The 14,689-nt window shown below is 26.6% G+C and overlaps 1 protein-coding gene across 1 annotated transcript in view; it reads left to right on the plus strand.

Annotated features, from left to right (window-relative positions):
- The window catches only part of LOC112596181, an 83,916-nt gene extending 69,496 nt beyond the window's left edge, over window positions 1-14,420 (plus strand). The window contains exons 2-4 of the mRNA XM_025341673.1: window positions 13,527-13,630; window positions 13,742-14,004; window positions 14,227-14,420. Of these exons, the coding sequence (XP_025197458.1) occupies window positions 13,539-13,630; window positions 13,742-14,004; window positions 14,227-14,420 (549 nt within the window). The 5' untranslated portion in view covers window positions 13,527-13,538. The remainder of the gene's footprint in view (window positions 1-13,526; window positions 13,631-13,741; window positions 14,005-14,226) is intronic.
- Window positions 14,421-14,689: the final 269 nt, after the last annotated feature.

Raw genomic sequence — 14,689 nt, forward strand, 5'->3', positions numbered from 1 at the left:
ACCTTTGTTAAAAACTGGCTCTGGCCAAAATATATTATAACAACACCGAGCTGGTAATTGATACCGTTGGGTTATGTAATCGATCAGTTGGCAATCAGTTCGCGTGACGTATTAATTGACGCTCACTCGAACGGCACAGCACAATAGACACTGACGGCGGGTTTAAACAAACATGGCAACTACAAAGGCAAAAGGCGACTAATGTGTCGGATGCCTGGATATACCTGGCTGTCATACGAGGGGGGATCGGCGACAACAACTAAATGACGGGCAGTGAGAACGCAAACGCAAGACGCAAAAGCTGTTGGCGATGAGGACACAGGCGTGTTCGCAGACGGAAGCAGCCGCAAGCGACACCGTACGATTATTGCGCGACATTAGGGTCAGTTGATCCGCGGTTGGGCGAGAAAAGTCGTGTTCAAAACTCAGGTAGGTTTGAACATAATAATATAAAACAGTACTGATTCAATTTTAAAGTCCAGTCGTCCTACAATAGACAATTTAATATATTATTATACATTTTATTAATTTGATCTAATAGATTTACAATAACGGATATCGTCGAGACTTGAGATCAATGTTTGTAAACGCGAATTTTATTTTAAAGTAAAAACAAGTCAAATACGTAATTATTTAATCGTACGTTCTTACGTATATTTGATACATTATTTTCAGTTCTCGATTGAAAAATATTATTTAGTAGCTATGTATTCTAATTTTCAAAGTTAAAATGTTTAAGTCAACGCGATTATTCTATTAAAATGTTATCGCAGCTCTAAATTAATCAAATGTCTATGATCAATGAACGTCTAAAAATCTAAAAATTATTTAATCCGTTATTGTAATATTATTGTAAAGTGTAACTTATATGTTATGTTAGTGTTTATACGTAGATACAGAATCACGACGTAAGTTCTTAAAATTTGACGGTTCCGTATTATATTATTTTAAGTTAAAGTTTTGTGTTACTGTTTTAAGTCACAATTGTCTGTTATAATTTTATTATAATTTTGTGTTATTGATTCAAACGATTTTCTAGTATTTTTACTGTTTTTTTTTTTTTTTTTTTTAAACGTGCTATGATAATGATTCTACCATCAACTCAAAAAGGTAAACAATCAGTGAAATAGTTTTTTTCTAAATTAAAAATTACTAAAAATTTTTTCAACACTCTCTTTCGATGTTTTGACATTACTTATGTTAGTTTCAATAGAAAAATTTAAAGTGCGTGAATGAAAATATACACAATTTGAAATATTCATAGTCTAATGTATTTTTAATTATTGAAGATACGTCGTGATCGTTATGTCTTAGTAAGTATTGTAAAATCATAAGATACCTATAATATTATTTTTGCCGTCTTGGTGTCGGTTCTTATAATGGCATTTTGTTAGTTTAAATTCCCAACCCCGTTAAGTGTATAAATAAAATGTAATATATTTTTCTCGGTCCCGTGTGTTATCTGCAACATGATAAGATACGAGAATTTCTTTTATTTAAGATATTACAGTGGTTGCTGCTTATTATAAATACAGTTAATGTTATCAATCGTTTATTATTATTGAAAAGTATAATAATAATAGGTCAGATGTTAACTTATATTTGTAAATGATGTCGATTATTGTAATCAATAAGTCGCATAATATAATCAGTTCGATGCCATAAAATCATCATTAAGTACGAGTTTATTTAATACACGATCAAAGTTTCCGTCGAATGACTCACAATAAAGATAAAAATGAGAAATTGAAAATTAAGAAATTAAGCTCAAATTACAAAATACAAACAGATACTGATAAAACTTCCATTTTTTTTTTTTTTTTTTGAAATGAGAGGTTTTACGAGTATTAAGTAGGCTGTAGGGGAATGCAATAAACACTCCTCAAATTTTGTATTATATAAAAAAAGGAACATTTTATCAATGATCTTTTAACGGTAAAAAAAAAACAGATATCAATAAAAAAAATATTATTCAAGTTAGTAGTATAGTTAATATTTATTTATACTTTATTTTTTAACAATTTTAAATTTTGTATATCTGCATATTATGTACTTTAATTAGCAATAAATAATAATATTTTTTAATAACTATAATATGTATTGTGTATAATAAATTTAATGCAAAACTACATTATTTTTTGATTTAATGTATGTTTTATTATTTTTTTCAACAATCGTTTAACGTTATCAATCGGAATTCAGATTATGTTATCAGAGATGTCATACTTACTAAAAGTTGATTACCAAATGATTACATAAAGCGACAACCACTGTACAGTGTACATCTGCAATTCTGCCTTTTACTTCTACTCTGTATCGATACCACTGGTTTTGATGTAAAAATAATGTATAGAAGCATACCACTGCAGCATTTGTGTGTGTTAATAAAACAAATAGATAATAATTATTATTTGCATAGTATTTAAGCATTTATAAATAAATTCATATAGCTATTTAATACAACAGACTATTACACTATTAATATTAATACTATTTAAAAAAAAAATAACTTTTATTTTATTTTTGTGATGTTAAATAATCCAATTAATCAAAAAGACACAGTAACCTGACTTTACACAATTATTTATTGTTTTCGACGAGCTCTAGCTACGTGTGGTCTGCTGTGTGAACTAAACAGTAACAGGTAAACAATATTCATATTTTTGTTTAGTAAAATTGCATATAATATTTTGGTTTCTAATTAATAATAAATTCCGTTCTTTGACTGGCTTAAAATATAAGTAGTTGGTGAAATACAGTATACCTACATTATTGGCATTGTTGGCGTGAAATAATATGATTGATTTGAATTTTTATATTAAAAATTAATATACTTTGATATATAATAATTAAAATATTATACAGTAGTCACTTTATAATTCGAAATTCCAGGGGGCCGAGTTCAAAATTTAATTTATAGAGGTTTTTGATTTACCAAGTGTTTGAATAATCGATGGAAAAAAATTAATTCGAAATAAAAAGAGGTGAAAAATTATTGTTTGTATACACATATTACATTTATGTATTTATTATATTATTATATTTTACGTATTAAAGAAATCTGTTATTATTATTTTTTTTGTGATACATTTTTGGTAATTTGGTCCATAGTATTGTTTAACTTACTGATAGCATTAGAAGATAGAAAATTGTATCGCATCTTTTTTCGTCCATATTAGATTGCTTAAAAAATAAGCGTAATCCTGACAACATTTTAGATTAGGTAGATAAGGAACAATAATATTTAACCACCGTCATTATTAGTTTCATTACGAGAACCGGAGTTCGTCAAATAGATTGTACATAATCTTTGTTGAACTTACATATTATAATCGCGTTTAAGGAAATTCGAATTATAGAGGTTCGTGGAATAAAAATTCGAATTATAAAGTGTGTCTCACCGACAGACATTTGGAATTATCGAGGGGACCGGAATACATGTTTTTCTTTTAATCATTGAAGTTTTTTAGGGGACTCAGCGTTTAGTTCGATTTATGGAGTTTTTCAAATTATCGAGGTTCGAATTAACGAGTGACTACTGTATATAGTTGTTAGATAAAGAATAATTTAGGTTTAACAAATTAATTACACTATATTTTTATTACATTCAATCAGATAACATTTAAATTTAAAAAAATAGATTATTTACATAATATTATAGCCCTATGACATTTAAGAAATGTCAAAAAATTAATAAATATTAAATTACCGCAATTATCTACAACACACAGATGTTCAAGAGATGTCACAATTTATGCTTAAATTACAATCAAAGGCGGCATCTAAAAACATCTATAACATCTCTAATGACACTTTGTCATCCGCTCAGTCATCTAGTCAGTGTACATTATAATTGTAATTTTCTATTTGTGTTATATTTTCAATTATTAAAAATATTGTTTAAACTTATCATTATTATTTTTTTCAAACCAGAAAACTTCAATTCAATTTAAGTACATAGATCCAGTATACCAGTTGCACAAAAGGTAAGGTAATACATTTATTATACCTACTCATACTTTAAGTTTCCTCATAAATTTATATAAACAAAAGAAAAAACTCTAGTACTCACCTCCGCATTAAGTATTAAGCAATTATTTTAAGTTGTTGTAAAAAAAAAAAAATGTAAAATATTATTAAGTAGGAAAACTAATCATTTATTTCAAGGTAGGTACACTTATATAATAATTATGTAAAACATAATACGGTAGAAAAATTGGTAAACGGACGTTTCGTCCCCGGCAATACGAGTAACTTGTAAACTACGTTTTGTTCCGGAAAGTTATTAGCCATAGGACGTTTAGTCTTCGGTATACTTTGGTGATAATACATTCGGTTCTCAGGTTTTTTAAAATCATTATTAATTATTAATTTTTTCAAAGTTCATTATTTTACTAACAATTAATACATTTATTTTTAATGTACAATTCTGTAATTTTAATATAGTATAAAGGCAAGAAATAAAGATTTCACGTGCACTATACAGCCAAACAGGTTTGTGAACTGAAATTCTAAATTTATATTAATACATTAATTGATTGGGTTTTCAAATAAGACATTTAGTATATCAAATGTATTGAGATAAATCTATTCCTATTCGAAATCGCAATCGTATTGTAGAGGATTAAGTATAATTACGATAATGACATTTTATACTAATTATACTATTTAAAAAACATATGTCATTTGACCTAATATATAAATTTATCTTAATATTATCATAGATTAAATATACTTTTATATTGAATATTAGCATATTTAAATTATGTTATTGTATAGTATTTAATTTTAATTTATTCAATTTACAACATTTCGTGTTGACTTAATACATTGTGATTTATTTAAATCTTGACTCTTTAATTATATTGTATGAATATTGATTATCTATCTGTATTGTTTTTCATTTAAACATTAAATATAATTATTTAAATTATCAAAGTATACCGCACGTGGACCAAACGTTCTATGACTAATAACTCTCCGTGACGAAACGTCTATGGACTGGTTTTTTTTTGACGGGGACGAAATGGTGGTGGCGAAACATCCACGATTCAGAAAAATTAACTATTTAGGAAAAAATAGTACTTACCATAAAATCAATGTTTAACTTTCAAACAAAATCATTTTAAATGTAAATAAATAAAAATAATAACACACACACCCGGCTATTCTTATAGATGGACAAAAAGGAAGAGATTACAAAACTCGCCAAGGAAATTAAGAGTGTCCAGTTCAACATTTACCGATTGAAACGAGAAGCATACATTAAAAACAAGATCAAGAGAGCTCAGAAAAACAATACCATACAATCAACAAAAACGGAAATAAAAAATCTCGATAAAATTACACAAACAATTTCTACGGAAGAAAATATAAGAAACAAATTCAATGACCTTGTAAATTTTGTAAAAAAAGAATTTGAACAGAAAAAAATAAGTGATAATAATAAATAAATACAATTACCTACACATAACATATAATACATTATATTATAACTCATTACAAAAACAAAAAAAAATAAAAAATAAAAAAATGCAATTATTACCAAATATTTAAAAATATGACGACATATATTTTTATAAGTTACGAAACTGTTGAGTGAATGTTCAGAAAAAAATAATAGTACTGGCAAAAAATTCTATAATACGGAGCGAAAATCAACAAATGCCGAGTTAACGACGGTGACGACGACGGCGACGATAAAAGTGCAGAGGAGTGGTGTGTTTCGATTAAGGACCAGTTTTTTTCGATGTTCCTTTTCTTTAATAACTATTACATTTTTGTTAAAAATGATTTGTTTTTCATATGTAAAAGGTTTTATACTTCTTTGGAATAATAATTAATCTAGAAGTACGCACTAAAGCGTTTGTGATGAGAAAAACACTAGCAAAAATAACGAGACACTATTATACTTAATTTCTCTTCCAGTAGGTGCCTACTCATTACCGCGGTCAGTTGAAAAATAGTACGATTTTTTCTATCTATATTTTCTTCTATAAGAGATCCCACATTGGAACATCCAGTACTAGTCAGTTGTTCGGGAGTAAAGCAACCTTAGAGTTATTAAGTATGAATCCTGCGAAACCTTATTAAACTATCCTTTGGACATTACTCGTTATGGTGGTCACCGAAGGACGATTGAGTAAGCTATCACCGTAGATATCGATTTTTACTTATTTGACGGGTTGACAATCAAAACCGAGATTCCTATTCTATACATCGAGAGTAAAGTAAATGACCATTTATCTTAACCGTTCCATAACTTTGTTTTTAACTTATTACAATAAGGTATATAACTGTAATTTATATTATATATACATACACTATACAGAGGTGTTTCACGGTGAATTGACTATTGCATTAACTTTTGTTCTATTAAACTTTTTAACTTTATTTTTTTTACATTATCAATTATCGTCTGCGTTGAATATTATAGGCATTTAAAAATGAAACCGTACAAGTTAATATTCGAGTAAAACAATTAGTTCCTGAATTTTTGTTGTTATTATCGTTGGTTAAAATAACATCATGTTAAACGTACATAATGCATCAATTATACCTAATTGGTTAATAGGGATAATTGAATTGTTAAAAACAAATTAAATTTATCTATTTACATTTTTGTAATTATTCGTTGGTTTATACTTATGATGATTGTTTTTTTATTTTTTTGAATCAGTTGATGAAAATATATAGTACAACAATAAAATTTAAGTATAATATAATGTATAGTATTAGAAAATCATTTAATATACCTAGCTAAATAGCTTATAAATTACTGTAGCATCTACAGCTATTCTCTTGTACGATGTTGACTGTGACAAATTAAATAATTCCTTTTTTATTAAATGTAAACCATATACGTTTTTAACATATTATATTCATTAGACTGATTTTAACCAAGTCTAAAACTGTACCCAATTACCTACAATAAATATTTTATTTTATCTAACCTATGGCAACCATGGATAAATAAATAAAATATTATAAATGTATGCATATGTGCATATGGAAATAAAAAAAATACGTATTTTATAATATACGAGTTTAAATATAGGTACCTATTTTAATATTATTTTATATTTAGTAATAAATTATGAGATCGTGATATGTGTAATGTGTTTTGCTGTTTTAAAAAAATTGATATTCTAAATCAGATCGTCGTATAACATTTTTGGCCATTCGTTTTAAGCATACTATTTTCGTTTACTAAAATTTTTAATAATGCATTCTGTATCTAATTGAATATAATTATACCACTTATCGGAATATTGGTTACATTTACTAATATAGATATTTAAACGTTGAATATATAGTACATTTATTTAATTGTTTTCTAATATTATGTTGATGGAAATTCGTTAATTATTAAGTATTACCAAATTAATTTTAATTCTAATAAAAATTATAGTTTTAATTACTTGTATATGCGTTATCGATTCCATTATTATGTCGTTTAGTATTTTAATTTGGTATTAAAATTAGTATTCATCATAATTTTATGGTATTAAAATTAAATAGTTCCGTAAATACTTAAACAGGGGTTGGGCAGTATCTTTATACTTAAAACTACAACAAAGACTTTGTAAACAGACATATTAAATTAATACAGTATTTGGCTGTAGCCTATATTATGCGCAAAATATGATCCAAACGCAACTTAAAAGCAAAAAAAAAAATAAATAAATTCCTTTGTAACATAAATTTTATAACAATAATGCGTATTTTGTAAGTTAGATATAATAGTTTATATTGCATTTATTATATAATTACCTTAAGTGATTATTAACCTTCACCGTAAATCGTTTCGATAAAATACTAAACTTCAACTGAACTCGATCACTGTTGATGTATTTTTGCCTTTTGGATTATAAAAATACTACATAATTAATTAAAATTAATAATTAATTATTTTAAAATGAAAGTGTAATGAGTACAATATTTAGTTTTGCGCATTTATTCCACTACTAAGGTACAAAAGCACAAAATTAATTTTCGTTTTTTGTCTATCGAAAAAAATAGGCGATTTTCGCTGTTAGTTTTTACTGCGGTATTTTAGGTGAAACTATATAAACTATCCGAGTATCTACCTCTTGTTGTAGCGTAAAAATAAAACTAGACTTCTGGGTGTTTTTCCCACGTTTTTGAACTGTTTAGATATTAGCATACTAAATTTCGAGTATCTTAAGTTTTTAATAGTTTAATTAGTCTATAAGTTTATCATGTATAGCATAAAAGTATTTGACTATCTATTTTTTAGTACTAGGTAAGTTAATTTTAAAAAACAAATAAGTTACACTAATTACAGTGGAACCTCGATAAGTCGAAATAAATTTCTTTCCCATGCGATACCTCGATTACTCGAAAAAAAAAACTATAAATAACTCAAACATTCTGCGTTCTGACTTCCGAATATAGACGATTAATTATTGTTGGTTTTTTACAATTACATTTTAATTTTATATGTTAGCATCATAATATCATCCAGTGTTATTTTATCAAATAACAGTATCGACGTTGCTATTTTTAAAGGAAAAGTATAAAAAAAATCGCAAAATCATTAGGTTATAAAATATTTAAAGCAAGTAACGATAGGTTTAAAAATTTTACAAAATGAATCGAAGAATAATTTGAGTTTGTACCTCACATTTCAGTAAAACAAGCAAAAGTAGCTCTCACATTGTTTATGGGACATTTACCTAACATTTTACCGGAATACTATTACGTAAAAATTCAAAACAGACTATTATTTATGTTTTTAAAAACCGAACTTAAGATTATTTTAGAAAAATATCTCTCACCTGATTCTCACATAATTCTTTTTTTTTTGTTTTCTATTTTATGCTGACTGCTACTTAAGTATTATTTGATTATAACATTTTAAAAATCATTTGATTCTGACAAATCTGAATGAATAATTCAATAAAAATCAATAAAAACACATCCGTGTACTAATATAATATATTTTGTTATAGTAAATACCGGGACTCATAATATAATATAATAAGAACGAATCACTCTTATTTTATCGAGCATTTATTTTGTGTAACGAAATCCTTTCTCGATATTGTTTTTTACTCGATAATTGTGCTTTGGATACATACAATATTTATATTAATTCTGATTAATGCCGTTATTATCTACCCAACTACTCATGCATGTTATTTTTATACATTATATGAGTACCAATATCTATACAAACCTATACGGCCATACTACTATTTCACACGAAAAACAAGCCAAGTTTTTTTTTCAATTATATAGCAATATATTTTCTTCAGGCATAAATGTCAATTATTTTTGTATTGACGTCGGTAATAGAAGGGTATATTATAAAATAATACAATATTACGTATAAAGTTAGTACATGTATACGCATATACATATAATGTTATCTGATATTAATCATAGTGATATGAAATATTATACTTAAAAAAGTAAGTGATACACGGAATTGTAATATAAAATGCAATTAAACAACATTTTTAAATCTCAATTCCCCTTTCTCGGGTATGTCGTACATGTTAACCAAATCTTGATTATCTTATTTGAAGAGACTTTATGAATAAATTTAGTTTTTTATAAATCAAATAAAATATACCTCCTAATGCTAATATCAAATATAATTAATCAGCCAACCAGGAGATGGTAATTTTATATTTACGAGTGCTTAACTTTTTCTACCCAATTCATATTTACATTCTTTCTCCATATTTATATAATAATCTCTAAAAGGAGGGTAATAAATCATTGGTTCATAGCTAAGTAATGAAAAATCTAATTTTGTGTTTTGAAAACAATTTGATTCATATCTTAATGTAAAGTAAAAAACATTTACTGATAATTTACCTAAAATACCAATAAATGGCTGGAAATTCTGGGAAAACCATCCGGAGACATTTCTGGACATTTTTTTAACGAATTGTAGAAAATACGTCTTAAATATAGCAAATGATTGTAAAAATGCCTACATTTCAGCGGAAGAGCATTCTATTTATTGAATAATATAATTTTGGTTAATGAAATATAAAAATAAAATTTTATTATAAATGTTATATTTTAAATATTACTTCTAATTAAATGCGATATTCATGATTACATCATGATGTAAAATATTAATATCTGATGCTGCTTCTACTTGTAGAGGTTGGTTATTTGATTGTTGCACTGCTGTCTGCTTGGAATTAGTTATAGTCTAAAAAAAGAATATATTATAACTGATTCACATTAAATAATACTAAATTGTATACTTACAGTATTATCGTTATCTGAAGAGTCTAACATTGATCTATTAAGAGTTACACTTACTGTTGATAATTCAACTTTGACACATCTATTTATCAAAAAATTATTTTCTTAATTGGTTTTTTTTTTATTTTTTTTTTTTAATATTTACAATCTATTACAAAAAATTGAACAATAAGTAAAATAGATAATAGAATAAAAAGTGGCTAGGAGAATGGACAGATTTAAGAAGCCTTCCAATGAAGTCACTTCATAGTAGATTCCATTTCCTATTCGATCCTTTTTATTATTTTTTCTATGAAATTTCAAATAATATCAGCTGTATTACAATTTATAAAAAATATAAATAAAACAATATACAAAAAAATTAATGAAAAATTAATTAAAATGCCAATATAAATGTTATAATATCAATATATATAATCGTTAGTATTGTAATTCAAAAAATTAATTTAAATACTCAAATACAATGTACCAGTAACGAAAAGGTTAGGTATTACAATTTACAATTACTAAACTCGTACTATTGTACGGTTTCTTCATAAATTTATATAATAAAAAGAAAAAGCTCTTATACTCATTCCCGCGTGTTCAAACACAGCATTCCTATAATATAGGCAGCGGAGGCGTAAAATAATGTTTTATTTGATACTTTATGTTAATTGTTAATATAATTTGATATATAATAATAAATTTATCATATTTAATATCGTAATCTATCTATTTAAAAAACACATGTAGGAGACCACCTCTATTCATGTATCAACGCTCAGATGAAACCACTGGGTTTAGAGACTTGAAATTTTGTATAAAAGTTTCTTAAGCAATGTAAGAGCGCACTAAGAGAGGACTTTTCAAAATTCGACCTCTAAGGAAGTAAAAGGGGTTTTTTTTTTTAAATTTGTAAAGATTTTATATGGCTGTATATGCATATTTTTCTGACATTTAATGCTGTGTATAACTAGTAATAAAAAAAATTAAGCCCCGGAAATCGACGACCCGCGATTGCAACACACAATAGATACCGGTGATAGACAGTCAAAATCCAAAGGTAATGTAAAATTGTGAAAACGTGCGAAGTTCATTTTCTCTCAATCGTCGGTCCTAATCTAATAGTGCTATAACAATTATTAAACTGTGATTTCCGCATTAGCATTATCAATACAATTAAATTAAACATTAACACATGACCTACGAAAATACCAAAAAAAGATACTAATACACAGGAACACCGTATCCGGATAGCTCATGATATATTTTAATAAACGCCAACAATTTAGTTCATATTAAATTGTTCATAATTTTTAAAATAATTATTTAGACTTAGCAAATAAACTATAATATATTTGTATGACATTAAATTGAATAAAATATAAATTTAAGTAAATAGATTATATAAATAATATTATAGCCTTATGAGATTTATATATTTGACATTTAGATTTACCAAATACCACAAAATTATCAATTTATTTGTTCAAATTACGATTAAAAGCGGCCACTCAAAATATCTCGTATAAAAACCCAAATGACGCTCTGTCATCCGCTCAGTCACACCTTGTCTATTAAAATTGTTTGATTTTTGTGGTTATTTTATACTCGCATTATACTTTAATTATAAAAAAAAAATTGTTTAAATAAACTATTATTGACAATTCATTCAAACCTGAAGACTTCAGTCAAAATCAAATCCACAAAACCGATATAACAGTAACAGAAAGTAAGGTTTTACAATTATTATACTCATACCGTAAGTTTCCTAATTAATTTATATAAATAAAATAAAAAGCTTTAATATTCATCCTCATATAAGATATTAAGCAATGATGTCAAGTAATCAGTAAAAATAACATTAAATTCATAATTCATATAACAACTATAAAAACTTGTTTCTTAATTAAATGACCATTCATCTCACCCTGTTTCATAATCTTATTTTTAACTTATTAGTTATTACAATATAGTATATAACTACAATATTTAATACATAGAGTATGGTTGTGCATGGTATCCGCGGTGCAACAGTCGATATAACGCAGTAAATTGCACATTTATTCTTATAAAAACACTTTTTCGTAGTATCTATAAAATATATTATATATTATATCATAATATTATTAGCGAAGACAGCAGTAGGTACTAAAAGATATTATTGTTGAGCAATGATTTTTATCGTACAAATCGGGCGGCCGTCTATACAATACTTTCGGCAGCGACGGCTATTGTAATCGTATGGAATTAGTTGTGATGATTGCTACCGTACAATAATAGTAATAAAACGGTAAATAATATAGTTTGTCATTTTTTTTTAAATTAAAATTTTGAGAGTGACTGATGGACACTCGAAACTCTTTCTCTGTGCATATCACTAGAAAATTACCCCACTAATGGATAGTTTCTGATGGAAAATTTAATTTGGTTGATACTTTGCGGTTTGAAATTTAGAAAAGCTCTTGTATTTATAAATATGTATTTCGTATAAATTATTTATTGATAATTTTTTAGTTTAAATTATATTACATAATGAATAATTTTGTATTTAGGTATACATTTTGAGTTTATGTTGCAATAATTGTTGTATACTACTTTAAGAACGTCAATACTCTGAAATAGATCGTTTTATAGGGTTATGCCGTTATGAGAAATTTGTTTTATATTAAATTTTTTTCGTTAACAAAAATCACGAAAACTAACATTTCTATGTAATTTTATATAATTATCTAGTTATTTAGGTATAATTATACTTGAAATGTCAGTCATCATACTACTGTTCATATATATTATATACAAACTGCAACTAAACATTTATTTAATAGTTTGTAATTAAATGAATATGGTTGATGTGTTCATATTTATACTATTATATTGGTAAAAATTTATCATAATACTATCACTAAACGGTTATATTAACAGCCCACATTCTATTGATTTATTTTAATAATTTACCAAAATACAATATAGCTATGGTGACAAATACATCGATCATGCATAAATTTTGATAGGCAATCGTCAATTATTTATGCGTATTTCCAAATTTAGTTTGATTCCGATTAAAGCTATAGTTCTTATGAGGTGACTACTAAAATAAAGACTAATAAAACGCTTAAACACCACATATTCATTCTTACGTTGATGTATAAATCTACGTTGAACCGGAAATGCAACAATAAATACAATGTGTATATATATACACATATATTATTTATTTATATTACCTTAATTAACTATTACAATATGAAAATAAAGTGGTATAAATAATTGTTCTGAATTTTGTTTAATAGAACTTTACCAACATGAACCATCAACAACTCTCCGAAAATCAGGCTCATTGTTGCAGTTCAACAACGGCGAGAACATCGAGCAACAGGATGAATACAGCGATATTGTAAGGATAAATTATTTAATCAATACATATTATTGATTTAAATAAATAAATATATAATAATCTAATCTTTATTATTAATATTTATTAACCATAAGTTTTAATTTATTTTAGAAACAATTCATTTAAGTACGTGGTTATGGACTTTGAGTTTACGGTGTTAGAAAAAAACAAACACGTTTTAATCTGCGGGGCCATGTCCAATAGTTTAGACTGTTTTAAACTAGTTAAACTAGAGGGGCGGCCTTTGTTATTAACTGACAAAATAATCCGTCCCATTATTGACCGAGAACAATCTTGGGCTGTGAAGAGAATAATGAAGATTTTTGGATGGCCATCGGCAAAAGCTGAGATCTTCTTGTCGCAAATATATGACAGTACTAACTCGACCATTAATAACCTAAATCGGAGTACTATACTTGGCTATATAAAACGGGGGGGACAGAAGACGATAATCGTTTTTTGGAACGATGACACCGACAATTTCATTCTAAATAGACTTGACCTATCTTACCCGTTTGTAAACATTAGGGCTTACGACATAGATAACAATAAACAATTTTATTTACAATTACAATACAATAAACGTACAATCACAGAAATATCGATAGGCTCGGTCAATAAGAATGGCCGAATGTTAAACTTACTAGAAACGCACGACCTATGTTGTAAAACTGACCACAAAATCACACATGTTCATGATCCTTCCGCTGACGTAATACTAACTAAATATCTTTTTCACAAACTTATCAGAAAAATTTCTTACACTAACTTAATAAACGAATTACCATAATAACAGGCAACTGCTAAATCTTATTTGCATACCGGTGGTCAAAATATTATACTTGACTACATTAACCGGGGGTGAAAGAAGACCTTTGTTGTAAAACTGACTACAAAATAACACGTCATGCTCATGACGTAACACTAACCAAATGTCTTTTTGGCAAACTTGTTAGGAAAATGTCTTATATTTGTCGATCAGCAGCTTGTGTTCTTGATTGTTTTATCAACGCTCGTTTCAAATTTGTAAGTCCACATTGTTTTAATCTTTTTCTTATA

Source organism: Melanaphis sacchari, unplaced genomic scaffold, assembly GCF_002803265.2.
Source record: "Melanaphis sacchari strain LSU unplaced genomic scaffold, SCAv2.0 Contig306_pilon_pilon, whole genome shotgun sequence".
Lineage (NCBI taxonomy): Eukaryota > Metazoa > Arthropoda > Insecta > Hemiptera > Aphididae > Melanaphis > Melanaphis sacchari.